The 23,027-nt window shown below is 29.6% G+C and overlaps 2 protein-coding genes across 3 annotated transcripts; one reads left to right on the top strand and one right to left on the bottom strand.

Annotated features, from left to right (window-relative positions):
- Positions 1-183: 183 nt before the first annotated feature.
- Positions 184-18,598, bottom strand: LOC122715076 (flocculation protein FLO11). The gene is made up of 9 exons (XM_043936993.1): positions 18,532-18,598; positions 6,563-6,653; positions 5,630-5,803; positions 5,212-5,438; positions 4,909-5,073; positions 3,468-3,846; positions 3,081-3,237; positions 2,419-3,007; positions 184-2,332 (listed from the first exon to the last, which is right to left on the bottom strand). The coding sequence occupies exons 2-9, from the start codon at positions 6,606-6,608 to the stop codon at positions 1,196-1,198; spliced, it is 2,874 nt and encodes a 957-aa protein (XP_043792928.1). The 5' UTR covers positions 6,609-6,653; positions 18,532-18,598; the 3' UTR covers positions 184-1,195.
- LOC122715077 (alkylated DNA repair protein alkB homolog 8) lies at positions 15,100-22,885 on the top strand. 2 transcript variants are annotated; one of them, XM_043936996.1, is made up of 8 exons: positions 15,100-15,166; positions 15,270-15,343; positions 20,671-20,902; positions 21,028-21,147; positions 21,283-21,480; positions 21,599-21,984; positions 22,086-22,241; positions 22,312-22,885. In XM_043936996.1, the coding sequence occupies exons 3-8, from the start codon at positions 20,677-20,679 to the stop codon at positions 22,864-22,866; spliced, it is 1,641 nt and encodes a 546-aa protein (XP_043792931.1). In that variant the 5' UTR covers positions 15,100-15,166; positions 15,270-15,343; positions 20,671-20,676; the 3' UTR covers positions 22,867-22,885. The 2 variants fall into 2 exon arrangements, with proteins under 2 accessions (XP_043792931.1, XP_043792929.1); XM_043936994.1 differs by lacking the exons at positions 15,100-15,166; positions 15,270-15,343 and adding an exon at positions 20,417-20,596.
- The last annotated feature ends 142 nt before the right edge of the window (positions 22,886-23,027 follow it).

Genomic DNA, 23,027 nt, shown 5'->3' with positions numbered 1-23,027 from the left:
TTTTATATATTATTATCTAAAACGTTATTCTTCTAGAAATTAATTCAATTTTTGAACATTGTGTATAAATGTATATAATACGATATTAATTAATTTGTTTCTGATTTAATTATAATTTTTATAAAATGTATTTTTTAAAAGTATCATATTAATTTGTAATCAATACTTAGTTCATTTGCAGATTTATATTTAACGAAAAAGAAAATTCGTAAAATTTTGCTTCAAAATAAGAAAAAAAAAAAATGAGAAAAATATCAATTCTAAATATTTCTAAATAACCATTTCAATAATATTTATTTTTCACTTATTAAGTCATGCACTTTAATTTATAGACGTATCTGTAGATACACACAAATATTGAAATAGCGCATAATAAAGATCATAAAATGTCGTTTGAACTTGTAATCTTTTTGTTTGATTAAATTGCTCATGTATTATAATGTGGCATGCAACACGATAAACGATTAATTTAAGAAGAAAAATTGTTATACCTTTTTTGAGTAATCATAAGACTAATACACATATTTAATACCTGTATACCTGTAAATATATCAAACATATATAATTTTCTTTAAAATTAATCAGTCTTTGTAAACGTATGACACTATTAAGAAATATTTTATTATTCTATCTTTTATTAAAAAAAAAAATCGTATTTTTATTACTTTTAAATTTGATTTCAAAACTTGAACTTCGTCTTGTCGCAAATGATGTATTGCATGTCGCATTATAACCCATGAATATAAACGAATATAAGCGAATCTTAAAAAATATATTACAGATCTGTAAAGAGCTATATTTCGATTAGCACGCGAGAAATCATTATTCCTCCGAGAATAACTCGTACCTTACGTATTACGTACATTAAACGCTAGATTTTAAATATCTTAAATAAAATTACACCAAGGCACCAAATATCTGGTCACTAAAAATTGAAAAATTGATCGATCGAATAATAATGCATTTCTCCACTATAATTTCTATACGTATCCGTATAAAGTTGTCATTGTCATTTTATTTATTTATTTATTTTTTTCCCAATCACTTTCACGATCTTTCGATGATTTATCCGATCCAAACTGTTCCTTTTTTCTCCTTTCCCTTCCACAAAAACAACATTCGGAAAATAACATTCCCTATTATTTCTTCATTCGTATATTTCTCCGCACGTTGAAGCGCGAACCTGCGTGAAACTTTATCCCACGAATGGGAAAGGTGGGTAGCCGACAGGCGGTGGATAATAGCCAGGGAAAGGTGCGACCGTCGGTTGAACAGGAACGGTTGTCGTGACGTAGGTGGTAATTTCGGTGGGCACTATCCTACTCGAGAATAACGTGGTGTAAGCAGTCTTCGCCCCGAAAGTGAGTTTCAACACTTTCGAATCGGAGAGCGTTGCAAGAGTTTGGGTGATCAGTGGAGCGCTGGTCACCGTGAACTGCGGTTGCTGCGGGAATAGTGGCAATTGGGGGGGCAATTGTGGAGGCAACTGAGGCGATAAAACAGGTGCTATAGTGGATGTTCCATATTCGTAGGACGTGCGTGGCACAGTCCCGACTGGCCTCGACAACGTCGAGTATATCGTGTTTCCGTTGTTCACTACCGGGATCACGTGGGACTCGTAGAGAGTGTCGAGGACGACGATTGGTCGCGACGTGGTGATCACTTGTGGTTGCTGTTGACCGAAATATTTCAACAGAGCCAATTGATCTGGAGTCAATTGGGACTCTATGGAAGCAGTCTGCGTCTCCATAGACTTCACTTTCGACGAGGAAATCGATTTAAAAGGTTCCAAGTCTGCGTCCATGTCGTTGCTAGGAGCCACCACTCTTTTAGGAATGTCGTCGTCGTCCCTGTCCTCGTCACCGACGTCCAACTCTAGATGAAGCTCGCTACCTGCTTCGTCCAATTTCGAGTTGAACTCGTTCAACGCTTTGCTTGGAATAAACTGGTAGATGTCCATGGGCGGCAATGTCTTCGTTGCCGTGACAACTCGCGCTATGTTATACGTTTGAACGAGAGTGATTTTGGTCGTGTTATTGCCGGAAACGACCGGGAGCAGATGAGTTTTGAGCAACGTTTGAGTTGTGGAGAATGTTTCGGTCAATGTCTCTAAAGGTGGTGTCGCTTGCCCGGTTTCCAAAGATATTGCTGGAAGAGTTGCCACAGCCGAGTCCAATGGCAACGTCGTTTCGTACGCCGCTCCCGTATTCGCGAGCAAATTTTCGGTTAATGGTTCTGTCGGGGATATCGTGGTGGACGGATCCATCGTTGAAAATGATTTCTTCATCGTCGACGTAACCGTCACGTAACGGGTATTCCTGAGCGTTCCAACCTGCGTTATAATAAACGATATATTATATGAAACGAGAAAATTTGTAATACAACGAAGATAGGAACATAGGTTTTTCTCTTATTTACCTGGAATGTATACGGCGATTTAATAGTAGCAATTTCGAAATACACGTTGCTCATATCGGCGGCCGTCGAGATCTCGACATTGATCGTTTCGATCGGTAAAATTTGTTGCTCGGAATGTTGATCCTGAACGCTTACGCTGGCCACGTCCTCGCTTTCGCTCGGGTCCAATTCATCGTCGCTCCCCGTCTCTTGAATTTTTCTCTGACTGTTAACCGCTTGGCCGCTCGCCACCGAGGTGGACATTGTTGGCAAGGGGGGCGAGGACGCAACGGTAATCTTTCCCTCGTCCACGCCAGATGGAGCCTCAGTTGTGCTACTTTCGACGGATAACGAGCTTCGTTGATCCTCCTCTATATCCACTTGCTTTCGAATAGCTATCCTCGGCTTGGGCGTCGTCTTGTAGGACCAACGGCCTTGGGTTCTTGGCAACTTCGGTTTCGGCAAAGGATTCGAAGCTATTGGTTGCTGCTCGTTCTTACCTTTGTTACTCTGCTTCGAGGGCAAACTCGAAGGTTGATTGTTGGGCCTGAAACCGGTGCGGCGGCGAGTGATGGGCGGCTCGGTGGTCGTTGTCGGAGGATTTCGATTTCTGATCGAAAAATGTTCAATTATCGATTCTCTCGATTCATAGTGACCGTCATAATGTTCGTTACGATACTAACTTGTAACTTGGCCTTGAGGTAGTGTTGCTACGATTCTTGGTCGGCTTCGATTTTTGCACTTCCCCACTATTCTCGTAATCATCGTTGATTTTATTCCGGAATTTCGGCCGCGATGAATTCGGAGTTGAATTTTTTCGAGTACTTCTTACCGTGGAACCTAATAAACGGAAAAAATAATATTTAAATTTCATTGAACAGTATTTTCTCTACCAACTAATATATATTATATTATAAAAAAAAACAATATAATATAATATCGTAATAATATCGTAAAGATCGATAATTAAGAATTTTTATTTTTCTTTTAAAATAAATCTTATATTCTTCTTAAAGCGCGGAAGAAAGAAGGGAATGTAATAAAAATTTTATCAAAATTCTATGGTTTACCAGCCGGAGCGCTAAACAAAACTTCGAGAGGTAAGGATGATTCTTCTTGCGGATGGGTTGGTGTGGGCTCCAATTGCGGTTTCAACTTTCCCTGTTGAGGCCCGATAGTCTTTAAGATACGTTGCGTGCTCGAGGGACGGATTTTGCCTTCTGGAACCGGCGGCGTGCCAGAGAGTATTCTCGACGAGCTCTGAAGCACCTGGGCGTATTTTCCATTTATGTAAGTACCGATCACGCTTGTTTCGTGAACAGTAGTCAGTCCATCTTTAACGATAGTTCCACCGAGCTTCGTGACCAGCCCAGTTGGATTCTCCTTCTCCCGACGACCAGTCGGCCTCGGTTTCCCGTGAGCTTTTGACGATGGCCTCAAATTGATCAACTGCAAGATTAAAAAATGGACATGATTTTGATCTTGAATTAATTTAATATTTCCAATTGTTATATTAATTAAAATACTTTCATTAAAATGATTCGATTAAAATATTATAATATGCTAAGATTAAAAATTTTGGAAATGAGTTGTTAATGTTATGATTTTGATCTTGAATTAATTATTTTAATTAAAATGATTCGATATTCGTTAAAATATAATAAGAAATTTTGGAAATGGATTGTTAATGTTATAAGTAAATGTTTTAAATAATTTAACTTGAGAGTTGAGAGTTGAGACGATGTTGATTGAATCTTACTATAGGAATCGACATTTTTCTTGTATGACGCATTAGGTAGATAGATTTTTATCGAATGAACTTTAAGTATAAATCGATGAGCTTCAATGGTGAAATCGTTTATCAGAATGCTATCTAACGATGAGACACAACTTTCACGTGGTTCATGACCGATATTGCACATTAATAAATTAATAAACGGATGAACAAATATATATATATAAATGAATTTCAATCAAAGGAAAATTATCTTATCATCTTATTATCTCGCGTACTTGTAAATGCATAATATTATAAGAAATATAATTTATTACCGCGTAAAACACGATAAATTATCTATCTTTCTTAATTTTAATAATGAAAATATTAGAATCTATTAATTTAACAACTGGAAAGAACTAGATTTTCTGGTTCAGTTGACTTATCTCGTATCTATTTATATACAACCAACAATTCGTGTCAATGTTAATAACATGCAAGAACTCGATAAAATTATATTACTGTTCAATGGCTTGGAACACGGAAGAATTTTTCCATAATTTTGTTGCGCATACGAGTTTTATTATTCGAAAATACCATAAAAATACTATAACCAAAAAAAAAAAAGAAATCGAAAAATTCTAATTCTATTCGCAACAAATTAATTCTTAAAGCCTCAAATAGAATAATAATAATAATAATAATAATAATAATAATAATAATAATAATTCGAGAGACTTCTACAGTTGAAAATTTTAATGAAATTTTTTTTTTTTACATTCGAATTTATTTACCTTGTACGTCTCATCGACTATTTCCGTAGGTTGCTTCGACAGGAAATCATATTCGGGTTCCGCAAGATTGTTCTTAATCACGGGCGCTTCATCCTTCGACTTTATTTGCACTTGCGAGGAAACTACAGGACTTTTTGTCATCGCTTGAGTTTGAGTCTTTGGCTCCTGCAAATACATACGCGCATACATACAATATACAGGATTCATCAAATATGAAATGAATCTTGATTTCGAAATATTCATTCGATTAATATTACACGAAATATTTTTAATATTCACGAAAAATATTAACATTAATCTTACTTGATTTTTTGCAGTTCTCAATCCATTATCCTCGGAGGAATTAATGACGTTCTGTTCGATCACTGAATTCACAACAACCTTCGTTCCTTTGACTTGTTTTTTCGTTTCTTCCTCGGAATTAGTCTTGTACGTCTTGCTTGGTTGAATAGCGGGGGCCACTTTTTCCTTCGTTTCACTCGGCTTCGTTTGGATAATCGAAACGCTGCTTTTCTTTTCCTTTTCACCGCCTGAAAAGCGGTGCCGATAAACAAATAAAATCATCGAATCATATTTCCAAATTTTAAAAATATTTCTTCCAACGAAAATCCAATTTATCAATTTATTAAATTTCTCTTCCTCTTAGAAAGATGATAGGATTGGATTAAAAGACGCTCTCCCCCCCCTCTCTTTGGGAATAAAGAGATTCGTGGAATTATACCTGATGGCGCGCTTTGCGGGCTGAACACCATCACCGTGTTCCCAATAGTGGTAGTAAAATCTAAGAATCCATAGACGGTTTGTGTAATAAAGTCATCGTTCGCGACTGCCGGTTTGACCACTACTGCAGTCTCGACCGAATGACTCTTGTAAACTTGGGTCGCGCATTCTGTAACTATAAAAAGTGAAATCAAAAAGAAATTCCTTATCTCATTATCTCGTAAACAATTCGATCGTCATGCGAGGAATCATTGTAAAATGTAATTACATTTACGTAATGTATTGCATTACGAAATATGGTATGGTAATTTAACGCATGGTTAATTTTATTATTAACACGAAAAATAAAAAAGAAAAAGATGAAGATGTTCTTTCTTTTTTTTTTTTAATTAATAATTTTTTTTTAATTAAATTGCATAAGAAATGTTCCCATTCCTACAATACTTTGTTGTACTGTAGAGAAATTCGTGTCTTCGTCTTCGAAATTTACATTTGAATCATAGTAGGTTTGAAATGGCGTGTCCGAAGTATCCGACGCTGTAACGAAACGCTTACGAATCGAAGTCCTTTGCATTACAGAAGAATACGTGGCATCCATGTATATACACGTCGATACATGTGGCAACGTGTGGGAACGAATAGCCATTTGGCAATAAAGTTACGCCTTAGAGTTAGCTACGAAATCTTTTGATCGATAGAAATAGCACAAGTTGGATGGAAGTGTCGTGAAAAATATATATGGATATCACGGACGAGGTTGAAAAAAAATTTCAAGTGAGAAAAACGATATATAGTTTTTAATGTTTGATGGCAATTTTTATTATTAAATCTAAAAAAGTTTATACGCGTTATTCTTACTGCTGAGTTGCCTGTACTTACAATTAACGTTTTATTAATGTTAAAAATGTCAGAGTAGATTATGATAAATACTCACCATATATTAGAGATATAGCAATAATAATGTACCTCGGCGGCATCATATTCAGTTTGATTTCATTCTCTGTCAAAGCAAATGAATTTTCAATCTGAAATTAAATCGAGAAACATAAAAATAAAATACATGGAATTGAAATGAAGTAAAATTTTCTTTTTTTTAATAAAAATTGACATACGTAGATAAATCAAGTCATAAATTTTCTTTAATCCTATTTTTTTCATTTCATTTAAAAAATGCAAATTAAATTCTAAATTTCATAAATATTATTTACGTTTAAAATTGAAATTCACGATTGAAATTCATTTTTTAGTAGACAAAAAAAATTAAGTTTACAATATAATAGAAATATATTTTTATATAATACAAGTGTGGTAATGAAAGATTCCAAGAAGGTAATCATGGTGAATGCATAAATAAATGGCTTTGTTGGGTGCACTTTTCAAACGTTACACGCTTCATAGCCCTCGACATTAGCATAATGGATTTTGTGCAATAATTGTCTTAAATACAAATATCCTACGCGTAACGTGTCACACAAAATTGTCATTCATGAGAAGGATATTATTATATTCTATGGATAGAATTGTAAATAATCGTAGAAAGAAAGAGCTTACATCACTCGTATAAAGTCTAAAAATAAAAATTGAAATATTTACTGTTGAATTATCTTATCAGGAATATTCTAAATTAAAATTTTTTATCATTCGGCAAAAATAATTTTGTATTTTTGAATTTTATACCTTATATCTAAAAAAGAAAAAAGAAAAAAAAACAATACCTGTCTTATATAAATTCCTAATTATGAAAAGTGATAAATTATCGCTTTAAAATTTCTTTTGCAAAATTTTATAAATTTCATTTCTTAAAATATGCAAACATTATTTATATTCTTTCGAATATATCGTATCGTATCATTAAATATTCATAACAACAGATCAATACAAATTAATAATCTTGAAGTTTATCTTACATCCTTGCAAAAAACCATGCACACGTTTGCTTTACGCCAATTTTTATATAAGTTGAGTAAACGTGATTACATACAGAGGTGTTTATTTTAAATGTATCATTGCAACGCGTGCAACGCATCCTCACGATGTATGAATGGCGTCCTGAATGATGCGCTATCTCACCGCGCATGCGGTATAGAACCCATGTACCGTTGAGAAGGCAACGAAATTGTTGCATAAGAGCGTTGGTAATCGGTTAGCGTGTAACAATAGTAAAAGGCAATACCGTTGCAGCTTAGATGTTTAACGGGCATGACTGGAATTCGTAATTCTAGATCGATTCGATTAGGCTAAACGCAACATCAATTTTTCCTTCCTTACAAAGATTTCGTTTATAAAAATTGTTCTCGATCGATTGTAATAATCTTTTTAAAGTTATTTTGAGACTTCGACTCGACCAATTTCATAATCAATTAATTGTCTTTTTCAACTGGCTAATTTTAAAACGACTGACATTTTGGATGGGTATTGTAGAAGCGTAAAGAATGGAAATGATCAAGGTACATTTTTAAAAGCTAATCGATTGTGACTCGTTCATTCATACGTGAAGCGTGAAACATCGAATGTAATTGAGGTTTCAAGGTAAATTTTTATAAAGAAAAATTTAGTGTAAATAGATAAAACGAAACCACTATTAGAAGAGTTATCGCGAGTTCATAACCCGTTCCTTTCACTTGTATTCTCCCAAGATATTGCGGCAAGGTGTTCCTATATAATCTACACACTCGTGGTAAAAAGCGCGAGCAATCCTTGATTCGTACGTTAGTTATCGTGGAACAGTCCAATAACAGGAAAGTTGAAGTAATTATCGACGATTCGTTGTACCCTTTCTCGTTCACTTCGATCTCTTTCGTCAAATGCATCATTTCGGCGAACAAAGAACTCGAATTCGATTATCGATTAATTTTTTTTTTTTTAAATAAAAATTGTAAATCTCCTTGTTTTATACATTACTTGCAAAGCTTAGATGAATATAATTTCTACGAGATACCAAAATTTGTATTTGTGACACTTCAAGGATTATCGAGTTCCAAGTTTCCATGACGTCTCCGCGAGCCAAGGAGTGGTCTCACAAATGCATAATATAGCACGCCCAAGTAGAATACAAAGAGATATAAAGTTGGAACATGTTTACATTTATATTAATTGTAATAAACAGAAAATTTGCTATTCGAAAATTTTTCTATTCATTCTGATATATTATTTTCTTTTTTTTTTTTTGTAAATTATACATTATAGATCAAGTTCCATTTTAATCAATAGTATAAATTACAAAGATCACGATCGAGAAAGAAGAAACGTACACGTATTACATGCAGATTTCAAGTTAATTTAGAAAAATTAAAAATATAAATTTACATCATTTTAAATTAAATATTTAATTTAATTAATTTATAATCAATTTATAATTACAATATTTTGAATTAGAGTTAATTCTCTCTTTAATTATTTAAAAATTATAATAACTATAAATTATGATAAAATTATAAAGTTAATTAGCAGAAATTCCTCTGACGTAATGTGGAATTACAAAGTGGATAAATAAATATTCAAACAACGAGAGTTGAGTCAATAATAAATTAATACCTAATTAAATCATTTTTTTGCTCGTTCCTTTTCCAAGTTAAACGATCATTTTTCATTCATCGGTATCTTGTTTTCTTTTTCTTTAACACATCTTCAACTGGCTAATTTTAAAACGACGGATCACTTTTTTTTATGCGAAGTAGTGGTGGTGGCCATTGCTTAAAAATTCAGACGGACACCATTACTCTATCGCTGCTCCCCCCGTGTCTGGAATTCCAAATAAAGAATTCATCCAAGTCCAAGTTAACGTGTAACGGTCCTTCCACGTCCTTCAAGATCCACCTCGGAGGAAAACTATTCGTATAATTTGCAATCTCGTCTAATTTATAATACCATCGGATGATAATACCTCGATGATAATTATAGATAACGACAGTGATGTACAACCAGGATATCACAATGTAACGATGATTTAAAAAATCATCGATAATTTATAATTTTCTATAATTCTAAAAACTAGGATTCTAAAAATCGAATTTCGAAAAAATTTTAAATTTTACGCCCCGCGTTGCATTCGCGTTTCTTAATAACAATTTTAATAATAATAACAATGATCGATAATTATTAATAAATTGACTCGAAGAACGACAGATCAGAAAATTTCACGCCTTCGAAAAAAGTTAATTTATATTCCTTTCAGAAGTAAAAATGATACGTAATTTTTAAATTACGGATTAACAAACGGAAGAATGATTTTCGAAGGGTTTTCAGGATGAAAATTTCGGGGTGGCTGTGTCTCGACGTGGTCACGCGTTTCCATTGCATTTCCTCGTTTCCTGGCGCAACCGAGCCAGCGTGCGTTTCGCAAAGAAAAAGTGAGCGGACACACTCGGCTATCTCGAGGCGTTCGCATATCTCCCCTGGGCGATTCAGATTTATGTCGTTCGATCACGTGAAACTTTCCGCATGAGTTGAACGAGATACTACCACCTATGGAATGGAAAACGAACTTCATCCATTATCTGTCATTTGCCCCACTTTTTCACCATTCATTTTTTTTTTGTATTCTCGAGATCGATTTCACGAAAATTATATTAAACAGAGCTCGATCGAATTGTGCACGCAGAAGGTGTCGCTTCTTTCTGCGCTTGGAAACGGATTGAACGGAAGTTTAATTGCTATCTTTGGCGTTCGATTTTATCTCTTAATAACAATTTTAATAATAATAATAATAATAATATTAATAAATTGGCTCGAAGAACGACGGATTAGAAAATTTTAAGCCATTAAGCCATTCAAAAAAGCTAATTTGTATTCCGACTCCTTTCAGAAGTAAAAATGATACGCAATTTTTAAATTAACACGGAGGAATATATTTCTCATCGCCTTTTTTGGCGACAGCTTATCAGTTTGATAAATAGCTGATTCTATGTTATTATACGTGTATGATAATAATGGAATATGGTAATTGGACAGGAAGCGTTAATCGAGCTGAACACACGAGTCTAATACGCGCGATAAATTATTACTATTTCTAAGTAACTCAATCAAACGTGGCGTGCGTAATATAACGCGAAATATAAATTTCTTGCTCCCCGTCATTCGGTCGTTGTCGTGCTGTCTTTCAAGGCCATCCGGCAGAACACGTATTCGACTCACCCACTCGTGAAACTGAATTACCTCCACAATTTTTCGCTATTTGACTCGAATAATAACAGAGAGAACGAGATAATAAATATTTAACACGAGAGATTATTATTTCTCTCTTGCTATTTAAAAATATTAAAAAATAAATAAACGAACAAAAATCATTAAACAGAATATTAAATAATAAATTAGAACGAATTTTTAGAATTTTTAGAATTGGAAACAACTTGTGAAATAATGTATTTTACATATGTGAAATTACACGATCACATATATATATATATATATATAATTACACTGTCATTTCCTTGAATGCGTTAAAACCGGTCATCAATGGAGAACGGGATTTCTGGCCAAGATCCAAGATCATGGTCATCGGTTGACCATCGATTGCTTCCATTACCACGATTCTTATTCTTCTCGATGTTATTTCAAGATCAAATTTCACAATAAAAAAAAAAACGATTTTTATTCCACGAATAAAAAAATCATCGCTTTCGTTTACACGATTTGATTGAAACGAAACGAGAATTCGTTATTAACGAAAACGTAGAATCGTATCTCTCTCCCCGAGTTTGACGAGGTGGATTTTTCGTGCAATTTATCCTCTATTGAAAACAATGGAACGAGATCCGTCGTAAAGAAAAAAAAAAAAAAAAAAAAAAAAAAAAAACTTGAAACGAATTCATGGCGTATAAATAAAAGACGGTTGTTGAATGATTTTGAATAACCGAAAGGGAAAGTACCGATTCTCTAATCTTTTACAATAGAGAATATTGAAAAAGGTCGTAATTAAAATTTTATTTGAAACGAGCGGTATGCATAAACCATAATTACACGCGCTACATGCCGTGCGATCAATGAAACGGCGATTTAAAATCTGCGAATCCATAGAATTCTAATAATATTTATTATTGTATAGAAACTGAAACTGTGATTGTGAGAATCCTTAGGAAAGTACTTTCCCATGCATGGAGCACCTCCATCGTCGAGAGAAAAGGTTAAACTTATGAGATGGCAGAAGCTCTGTGCGTTTACTACGAGGTAAAGTAAATTGCTATTGGCTCATCAAATGCGCCCTTGTGCAAAATAATAGAATAGAAGTATCAAGGAATATGTAAATGGCGAAATAATAAAATCGAGTTAATGCGGCGTTTTCCCAACCTTTGTCGAAGCATGGCTTTGCGACCCCTTAAGGATCCTTAACAGGACTCCATGACGTGTGTATCATCGATGTTTAAATTATTAAGAAAAATGTGAAATCGAGGCTCGTCGTACAACGCGATATATTTGAAATATTTGAATTCGTGTTGCTGCTCGATTAATCTTTTCAAAAAGTTTCAAAAAAAGATTATAATTAACGTCAAAAATATTATTAAAATATTCATTCTCTGTCGAGACGTTGAAAGATGTTCGAATAATTTTCACGAGTCGCTCGTGAAAACTTTTTCAAGTTCAAGGGAAGAAATTTTGAAAATTACAAAAATTTTGTCCTCTCTCAACAACAAGGTCAAGAATCATGGCTGGCGAGAGAGAGAGAGAGAGAGAGAGAGAGAGAGAGAGAGAGAGAGAGAGAAGCTTTCTAGGTTTTATTGTGAACATTTTTATTCCCAAACCGAGGTCGCATATTTTTGCATGAACAACTGGTATTCGCGCGAGGACTTCTGGTTCCAGGAACAGCAAACTGCAGTTAACGGCAGATAATACAAAATATCACTATAGAAAATTCGAATTCTAAATCTAAATTTAAAACGATAATTATTCGTTAATATTATATTTAATATTTCTAAATGATATAGATATTACTTTTAAATTGAATAATTTTGAAGAAACACTTTGAAGAAAGACACTCGTAAAGAAAAATTGGTTTTCGTATATTTCTATACATATATTATCTGAAGGTAATCGAGATCATTTAAGCATGAACGATAATTGAATAAAAAAAAAAGAAAAAAAAAAAAGAACAGACTGGAATGCACAAGGAACTTTATCTCTTTTAATATTTTTCTCTGATATATATATGTATATATATATATATATATGTATATCGTAATTCAATAAGAGGGAACTTTAGTGATTGTAAGAAATAAAAACGATTCTCACATTAAGAACTCGCTATATTATCTTGCGAACGATCGTTCTTTGAAAGCAATTCCCAGCAGGTGTGATTGTTGCGAGAACAATTCTCGAAAGAATCTTCCAATTGTCAAGAGCCAGTTCACATCTAACGATTAGATAACTCATTCTGACTCCACGCATCTCAGTATTCGCCATCTTCTTCGAAACAATGTTACAACCATAAATTAACGACACTTGTTCACCGACTCATTGCAAAAAAACATTCTCTTTCAACAAGCTGTTTCTCGATGAGCTCGCTGAAAATTAATGTTGATTTTAATTAATTCTAAATCGATAAGAAAGTTGATTTTCCAGGATATTATCTATTTCACTATATAATTCTTTATACAGTGGCTCACGAAAGTGTAGTATTTAAATATGTTATCTCGCTTAAGGAAATTTACGTAATAGGTAATTTCGAAAATTCTGATTTTAATGAAAGTTTGTATATATATATATATGTATATATATATAAACGAAAATTCTTTTTAAAGCGAGTGAAATCAATTCTCAAAGTTTCAATATTTTTTTATTTTTTGAATTTTAAATTTTATAATTTGCCAAATTACTTCGCAATAGAACACTCAATTTTTAATATTTTGTAATTTAAAATTTTGCTTCATTTCCTGCATTTTCCATTATTTCTTTCTTTAAAGCGATATTTTGATTAAAATTTCACTAATCTACTTCAAATTTTATACTATATCATAAAATTCACTATTAAATTTAATTTAATTCTACTTACGTGATTTAATGTAGAGAAATGTACGAAAATATTGAAAAAAGTTAACAAAAATGCTAAAAACTGTATTCCATATAATATATATATATATATATATATATATATATATATATTCTTTCCAACTTCGAGTTTTCAAGAAAAAAACTATATTTACGCCGAGAAGAATGTAATACAGAGAGGTGTCGAAAGAGAATCATAATTCCTCGCGTTCTTGAACTTTTTAACAACTGTCTGATTCACTATGATACGAAGCAAACTTTCAGAGAAAGGAAATCGAAATGTTTTGAAACGTCCCATGTTGGTCTGGTACTGTTGCCACATCGAGTCCAGTTTTAGTGCTTTTGGACCGGTAATACGGCTAATGTGTACATTTTGCCTCGTTTTTCTTCCCTTTACGGGAAAACCTAGGCGATCGTTATTTTAATTACTTCCCGCTCGAACGTACAGTTTTGGAGATGGTTGAATTTTGTTTCTCCAGTTTCTAACAAACAACGGATGAATCTTGATAGCGGAAGCTCGATTTCACTTTTTCGATTATCAAATTAAAATTCGTTTTTTATATTATTTCTTTGTTTATTAAATAACGTTATAAATCGCAATAATGATAACGAATGCGATATTGATTTATAAAGCACAAGGATACAATCAAAAAAATATGTACAAAGGACTTATAAAAAAATGTATGAGAACTGTGCTATCGAATAGCTTAATCTGATCTATTACTTCCGCTTTTCTTCCTCAGTCTTGCAGAAAGAGAAAGTAACAATCCTTTCACTCTTTGAATCAATAAATATCAGAATTTAATAATATTCATATATATATATATTTTATTTCACATTTCAAATTTAATATTTTCAATCTTTCAATTGACACGAATAAATCGTTTTCTTATCACATTGTTTCAAAGTTAAAACGTTCTGTTTTCTTTTCGCGACATATCCTTCTCCGTATATTATACTATACATATATATTATATATGCCTCTGTGCTATATCGTCCAATACTTCGTATCCTCCTCTATCGTCGCTTAAACACGAAACTCCTTGCAATATAGAATCAGATGTTATCCGCATAATCCTGTTATCTCGAGTGCTTTGACTTGGATAGAAGAAAATTCTGTTACATAAATCGCGATTTCACGTGAGACAAGAGAGAGAGAGAGAGAGAGAGAGAGAGAGAGAGAGAGAGAGAGCAACATTCCGAAAGAGAGCAGTGAAGGTTTTGCACGCAAAGTGTCTTGCGCGCAGTCCTTGTAAAATCTAAATGGATCGTGGTCACGAGTAAACGTTAAACGATGCACGTGTCTGTACACAAATATCCGCGTGGTGATAGAGTGCACGTGACAATCGTGGTTAGAAAGCACACGATCCTAGTGGAATGTCAATTTACCGATCAACCGTTAATACCTTCGAATGGAAACCCGCGGAGACAAGTGGCTAAAGAGAAAAAAGAATTATTTTCTCTTTGTCATAACTAACCTAACTCGTGTTAACTCGGTTTCTCGACCGAGTTTACATCGGACAGTCGGTCGGAGAATTCAACGATGAAATCAGTACGAGTAAGAAAGTCGTATTGGCAATATTATTCTTTCCTCTGACAAAATTTAAAAGTTGATCGTTCATCGCAAAATTTTTAAACGAGTTTTTAAAATTATTTTCAAGGATGAACAAGACATTGGTATTAGTGCAAATACTTTTCAAGAATTTATAAAGGAAAATAATATTCAGCTAATAAAGTAAGTTTTATAAGTAATTTTATCATGAGATCAGTATAGAAGTTCTAATCAGTGTAGAATTAAAAATTGGAAGGAGTTTAATTATTTTTCTCTACAATATGACATAATCAAAGAAACTCGCAAAAAGAAAAAAATAGAATTTGTATGTTCATTCGTCAATATTCATATTTATATATAAGAAATGTTAATTGGCAAAAAACATATTTCTAGTGCTAATTTCGACTAACTCCCTGAGTTTCATTTCGTAATGTGGAATCGCAGAATAGTGTAACGTAACGCAATGTAAACGATGCCCCAATTATAATAAGGAACGTAAGCACGTGCTAGCTATACACACGTTCGCACAAATTGTGATGTACTTTCACTTGGATTTCGTTGAACACGCTTGGTGTGATAGATATACAGAAAGATAAGCAAACCGTGGTTACACCTTCCGTACCTGAAAACTCTGTGAGTTAATTGGCAAAACTAGTTAAAAAATTTGATCATTTCATTAGAATTTTTTCGAATCGAATATAAAACAATAAAGATTAATGGGAAATGCATAATATGTAAAAATATGTCAAATATAATATCCAATGTAAAATATTTATCAGATAATATTGAGAGATTAAAATAAGTCTTTGCTTAAGTGTTCCATTTTGTTGTTTATATTTTATTTTTGTAATGAAATAAAAGATTGCATGAATATTCGGACATTATTTGGACATTATCATCAATTTCGATCGTTTACAACACTTTCTAGGTGGAAAATATTTCATATGTCGTAAATGCAATGAGAATAAAAAAAAAAAATAAACGAAAGATTTAAAGGAGTTCATAAATTAACACTAACTTTTCTTTTTATTGACTTTACAGACTTTGATAAAGTCGTTTTTTTTGCTAGAACCATAAAAGAATACGGAAAAAGGTGTGTCACGCAACATGAAAAAAAAGAATGAAAAAGTTTTAAAATATATAGAAGGATTATTTGAATATTCATTATATGTATAATCAAAATATTAATACGATATTTTACAATGTAATATATTTTTCAAATAATATTTTTTTTTATTATTACTATTATATCATATTTTTATTATTAACGAAAATAATTTGCAAATTTCAAATTGTAATTACTCTTATAAAAATTATATAGTTAATTATATAAATTTTAAATAATTTAATGCCATTATTTTAGAAGATGAAAAACTGCATTTATTCGTCCAAAAAGTATATAAGTTCAATTTTAAAAAAACGATATATATANATATATATATATATATATATATATATATATATCGTTTTTATATTTGTATATATATATATATATATATACACACGTAACTGTCATAATAAAAATTAAAAAAATATTAGAAAATAGTACAGAAATATAAAATATATTAAATTAAATATATTTTCACATCCTAAATTTCTTTCTAGAATACGGTATATCATGGTATAATTAATGAACAAGGGCAATGCTAGAAAAATATCAATGATATAATCTCTAATTTATATTCATAAATGCATTCATCGATGATTCATAGGTTAAAAAAAAAAACAATTATATATTTATATTGCGAAGATGAAACGTGGGAAATTTAATTTCTTTTTATTTTAATACTTTTTTTTACGATCCTTCTAATTTTCATATTATAATTTTCAATTTAAAAAAATATATATATATATGTAAAAAAAATATATGTAATGGGAATGCAAGGATAGAAAAAGATTGCTCGAAAAGAAATTTCTATAATACATTTTTCATAATCGAGCAATTAGTTATTAAACGATATTATATCACGACCATTACATAAAACTATTTAATTTAATGATCATATACTTTTCTATCATAAATAATCTATAATTATATTTCATTTTTATTATGGTATTATTATGAAAATCATCGCGATGAAATATTGGAAGATAGACATGTAAATTTTTTAACACAATCATGATATGTATATCATATAAATTATTATATGTTATATAAATTATTAATATAAAATTATTATAGAATATATTTATAAATTACTATCTTTTAAGTAAGAAAAATTTATTTCTATCGTTTTCTTTAAAAAACTTTTAATCCTAAATTTAATGTTTTTGTAGAATAATTGTACTTTCGTGTAATATGCAATTAAAAAAATTTTAAAAATACAATTAAACATTTCAAAAAACATGTTACAATTTAGTATTGAAAAGAAGATTTATTCTATTACAGCAGGATCTCTTTTTCTACCGATATGTATCTAAATATTTACAAATAGATTGAAAAATATTTGAGCGCATATTTATTCAAAGATACTTAAAATTATTAATACATGGAAAAATATTATTATTATTATTTTTAAAAATATTTCGAGTTTAAATACTATAATAAAAAATATATACGCTTTCACTTAATGCGAATTAACATTAAAAAGTCAATCTAAATAAAATTTAATGTGATTTTCATTAAACTTTTAATAAATTTTTATAAGTTATATTTTATAATTGAAGAAAATAATATAAAGAAAATTTTTTGCTAATAATAACAGCACTTTCTCTGGTATATAACAAATATCGAAGTGATACATTTCAAGAAGAGAATAATCGTAAATTGCCGTTCTATTAACGCTTTTGTTCATAAAAAAATTTACGAATTAATTTACTAAATTATTTTGAAATATTATACAGTATTGTCCATTAATTCTTATTCTTAATAGATTCACAATAAATATCATTATTATTCAATTAAATAGTATATTTTTCAAAAATATATTTCTACAAATTTTATATAAAAACACAAAAAAACTATCAAATATTTTAAATAATTAAAAATATTTAAACATATCTAAAATATAATCTATAAATAATCTATAATCATGCTTTATCAATGATAAAGTTCAATTATTTATTAAATTATTACAATTAAAATCCAAAACAATATTCTTTCATAACGTCTCCCCTGGAAGAAATTTAAAAGTGCAATTCGAAAAGGTTGATTAAATTTCTAATGCGAAATCAAGTATAAATTTCTCGAATCTGAATTAAAATCTCAACGATTTCTTGAATCAGGAAACGATTTTGAAAAAATCGATTATATAAAAGTATCAAAAGCAAATGGTTATATAGACTTCGTAACGAGGGTTGCCGAGAGACTACTGTCTGAAATAGGGGGGAGCAAAATGGATTGAAGCGCAAGAAGAGGGTTGTTTACTTACCAATGGCGCGTCGCCGTTGATGTTGATTAGAGATGTTCAGTGTGAGAGAACTCGTTGGCGTTGCGATGCACACCGCTCAACATTCCTTTCAGCTTGCCTTGGAGTAACTGGACAGCAAAGCGGTTTCCCTCTCTCGAATCGCATAGACTTCTTTACATTCTACTCCAGCCTCGATCATGGCTTTCACTTCATCCGCCGAGGAAATGGTGAACCATGGATCGCGCGATCATGTTCGTACGCGACATTGTTGGTTCAGCATCGATAAGACCTGTACCATCTTCGGTGAATCTGGATAGAACATGATCTGAGTAACGCTCTTATGGAAATATTTCGTTGATAAACAAAAGCGTAATGGATGAAGCAATAATTTTTTTAAAAAGTTTTTTTCGCGATTCTATAATGATCAATTTGACCAGAAATCAATTTATATCAATAAAAATCTTGATATTTTTTATTTTTTATATTATATTATATTATATATTTTTTTTATATTATATTATATTATAAATTGAATATCTCTATATATCACGTATATTAAAATGTTTATATATAAATATATATACGTTATCATTATATATCGTAATATATTTTATATACATTTCTTTTTTCATATATATCGTATTATATTTTATATATATTTTTGTATTTTAATGTATATCGCATGTATTTTTTATCGTTATATTTTTTATTTTTTTTTTTCTTCCAAGAAATTTTTTTTTCCTGTTTTCCTTGATATTTTTGTAAGTTCCCTACTTTATACATTTACATTTATTTTCCAAATATTTTTCATAGAAATTTTTTTACTAGAAATTTTCAATCATAAAAATGTGAATATATATTAGAAGAAAATGGAAAAATTTAGTGATGCCATCTCGCGGATAAATGCTAGAAGCTCTGACTGGTATTAAATAACAGTGTATAAGGAGGTATTTATAACATCATAGAGGAGAGTAACAGTACGAGAAAGATAAATAAAATGTGTCACATTATATTTTTGATTATATAGTTTCTAGTACTTCCTATCACGCTATATTGCTATATTGCTAGAAATTAATTAATAAATAATTTTCTACTAAAAATATTTGGAAAAATATTTATATTTTATTTATATTTTAAAATTAAGATCTCAAAAAAGTTTCGTATTAATTTTAACAATTAATTTATTACTAATAAATAATAAATAATTAATTAAAAAAAATTTCAAATTAAAATTAATATAAGAAACTTCTTTGAGATTTCAGTTTTAAAATGCTTTAAAATACAAAAATTTTTGATAAAAAATTAATTATTAATTAATAATTAAAATAATAGTTTTCTTTATAATTCTTGCATAATGTTCTCTGTGACATGAATATCTCCTTGCATATTCTGCTATACTAATAAAAAATCTAAAGAAGTTTCTAATATCCAAACATGAGATGGCATTACTATCTAAGTTTTAATTTGTTTTTTTTTTGTTAAACTTATAGCAAAAAATACTTTATATTTCTATATTTCGTATCAAATCGAGAAAAATTTTGTATATCACATTTTTTTCAATTTTATTCTCCTGATATAAAATTATAAATCTAGATTAAAATTTTTTGTTATCAAAGATTTCAATTTTATATTAGAATAATAATCTAAGAAAAGATGATATATAAAAGTTTTCTATAATTTTTTTAAGAATGAAAATTATTTATAAGACATATCGTGTACTTATAATCTGCATACATGTGAAATTATAATTGTTATATATATTTTTGGATATATTAATATTGGAATTTTATTCTATGGTATATTTTATTCAATCGATAATGTTGAAAGTGATATTAAAATGATAAATATATAAGCAAGTGCTGTTCTTTCCGATACATATATATAAAACTATATTATACATATAAAACTAAATTTAATTAGGGTTAATATATTCTATACTTTGTCTCTATTTAATTTAACAAATTGATAAAAAAGAGATTAAAAAATGGAAGATAAATTAACTAAAAAAAGTTATCGTAAACAAAAACGAGCATATCATAGGCTTCTTAGAGATATGAACATTAAATGTTGTAATAATCCTACACAGGTTATTATTTATTTATGAGATTTATTTATAAAAACATTGGAAATATTTTACTTTATCATTTTACTTTATTATAGTATATAATGATTTGCAATGCTGGATTAGTAACTGGATTACAAAGAAAAACATTACAAGATGTGATAAATCTATTTGTTAATAAATATGATTTAATAATGTTGCCAAATAAGTCATATTGTTTCATTAAATTTTATTCAATAGAAGATGCTATATATATACATAACAAAATTCATGGTAACATTAAAATTAATGGACAAAATACACCATTGTATACAACATTTACAGAATCAGGTATTTAATTTATATATATAGAATATATTTTAATTTTAAGTATTAATGAAAATATAACATATTCATCTATAGATAAAGAAATAAAGAAAGATTTTCAATATTTTGATATTATATTTTTGTTTTAGTTCCTGATTTAAATTGTGAATGGTCTTTAAATCTACCTTCTGGTATTAAATTAATTGAAAATTTTATAACTGAAGAAGAAGAAAAAATGTTATTAAGTACAATTACTTGGAATAATGAAGGTAATAAAAATCTTGTTTTTATATAAAAAAAATGTTATGTTAGAAATTAAATAATAAAAATTAAATTAAATAATTAATAATTAAATTTAATAATTTAATTATTAAATATAAATTTGTTTTTTATTTAAATTTTAGGATCATCTGACTTAAAACATAGAAAAGTTAAACATTTTGGATATGAATTTCAATATGATACAAATAAAGTAGATCTGGATAAACCTATTATACCTATACCTAAAAATTATCAATTTTTACAAACATTATTTAAACAATATCATGATGTTTCATATGAATATGATCAACTGACAATTAATCATTATTTACCTGGTCAAGGTAAATTTTAACTTTTAATGATTAATATTAATCTTTTCAAAAAAAAGTATAATTAAAGTATAATTAGAATTATAATATTTTATATTTTCATATTTTAATATTTTATATTTTATATTAGGTATTCCATCTCATATTGATACACATAGTGTTTTTGAGGATAGTATATTATCACTATCATTAGGTTCAGCATGCATAATGAATTTTAAAAAGGAAAATAAAAAAGCTTCTCTTTTTTTACCTCCACGTTCATTATTAATTATATCAGGAGAAGCTCGTTATGCATGGTCACATGGAATTTGTCCTAGACATAATGATATAGTACAAACTTCAAATGGAATAACAACTCAATCACGGGGAACCAGAGTATCATTTACATTTCGAAAAGTTCATAGGGGTGATTGTTGTTGTAACTTTCCTGAATATTGTGATACAAAACAAAATAATTCTATTACTATTATTGATAATAAAATAGCGCTAGGAATAGAAACCTCTTATGTACATGATGTATGTATTATAAAATATCTTTTATTCATATCATATGATTTTATTTATATTATATATATTATATTACTTATATTATTTATATTTAATAAATTTTCATATAGGTTTATGACAAAATTTCAAATCATTTTGATGAAACAAGACATAAACAATGGCCCAATGTATCAAAATTTCTTCAATCTTTAAAAGTAGGTGATATTTTATTAGATGTAGGATGCGGAAATGGTAAATATCTCTATCAAGATAAACATTTATTTAAGGTATGAATTATTCATTCTATAATTGTATATAATATAATAGTATATAAAATAAAAACTTTTAATAATATAGGTTGGATGTGATAGAAGTTATAATTTAATGAAAATATGTCGGAATAAAAATTTTGAAATATTCCTATGTGACTGTTTATATTTACCCTATAAAGATAATAGTATGGATGCAATAATATGTATAGCTGTAATTCATCATCTTTCAACTCATGAACGACGAAAACAAGCAATTTTTGAATTAGCAAGAATTCTTAGACCAAATGGAAAATGTTTAATTTATGTGTGGGCAAAAGAACAAGAAAAAGATTCTATCCAAACAGCTTATTTGCGATATAATTTAATTAAAAAAGAAGATAATATTTCATACACGCAGAAGTTAACAGAATATGGTGTAACATTACCAATACATGAAAATCGTACAAAATTTATTTGCAATGACATGCTTGTTCCATGGAAAAGAAAAGGAGGAGGAAATTTCCTTAGATATTATCATGTATTTGAAGAAAATGAATTGTCGCAATTATGTTTAGAAATACCAAATTTTACAATAAATGAAGCATATTATGATCAAGGAAATTGGTGTGTAATTTTACAAAAAAAGAATGAAATCAAATAAATTAGTTTCTAATAAAAAATTATGTTAATTATACCTTTTCACAATTTTAATAAAATTTGAAAAATAATGTTTAAAAAATAAAACAAGAATTTAAGGATTATAAATGCTTTAAATGATTTTATCTTTATTGGAAAAAGAACAAAATACATGGAATATGTGTT

Source organism: Apis laboriosa, unplaced genomic scaffold (assembly GCF_014066325.1).
Source record: "Apis laboriosa isolate Shangri-la unplaced genomic scaffold, ASM1406632v1 scaffold34_cov151, whole genome shotgun sequence".
In the NCBI taxonomy this organism is placed as follows: domain Eukaryota; kingdom Metazoa; phylum Arthropoda; class Insecta; order Hymenoptera; family Apidae; genus Apis; species Apis laboriosa.
The sequence above is the reverse complement of the archived record's forward strand: the minus strand, read 5'-3'. Positions and strand labels throughout refer to the sequence as shown.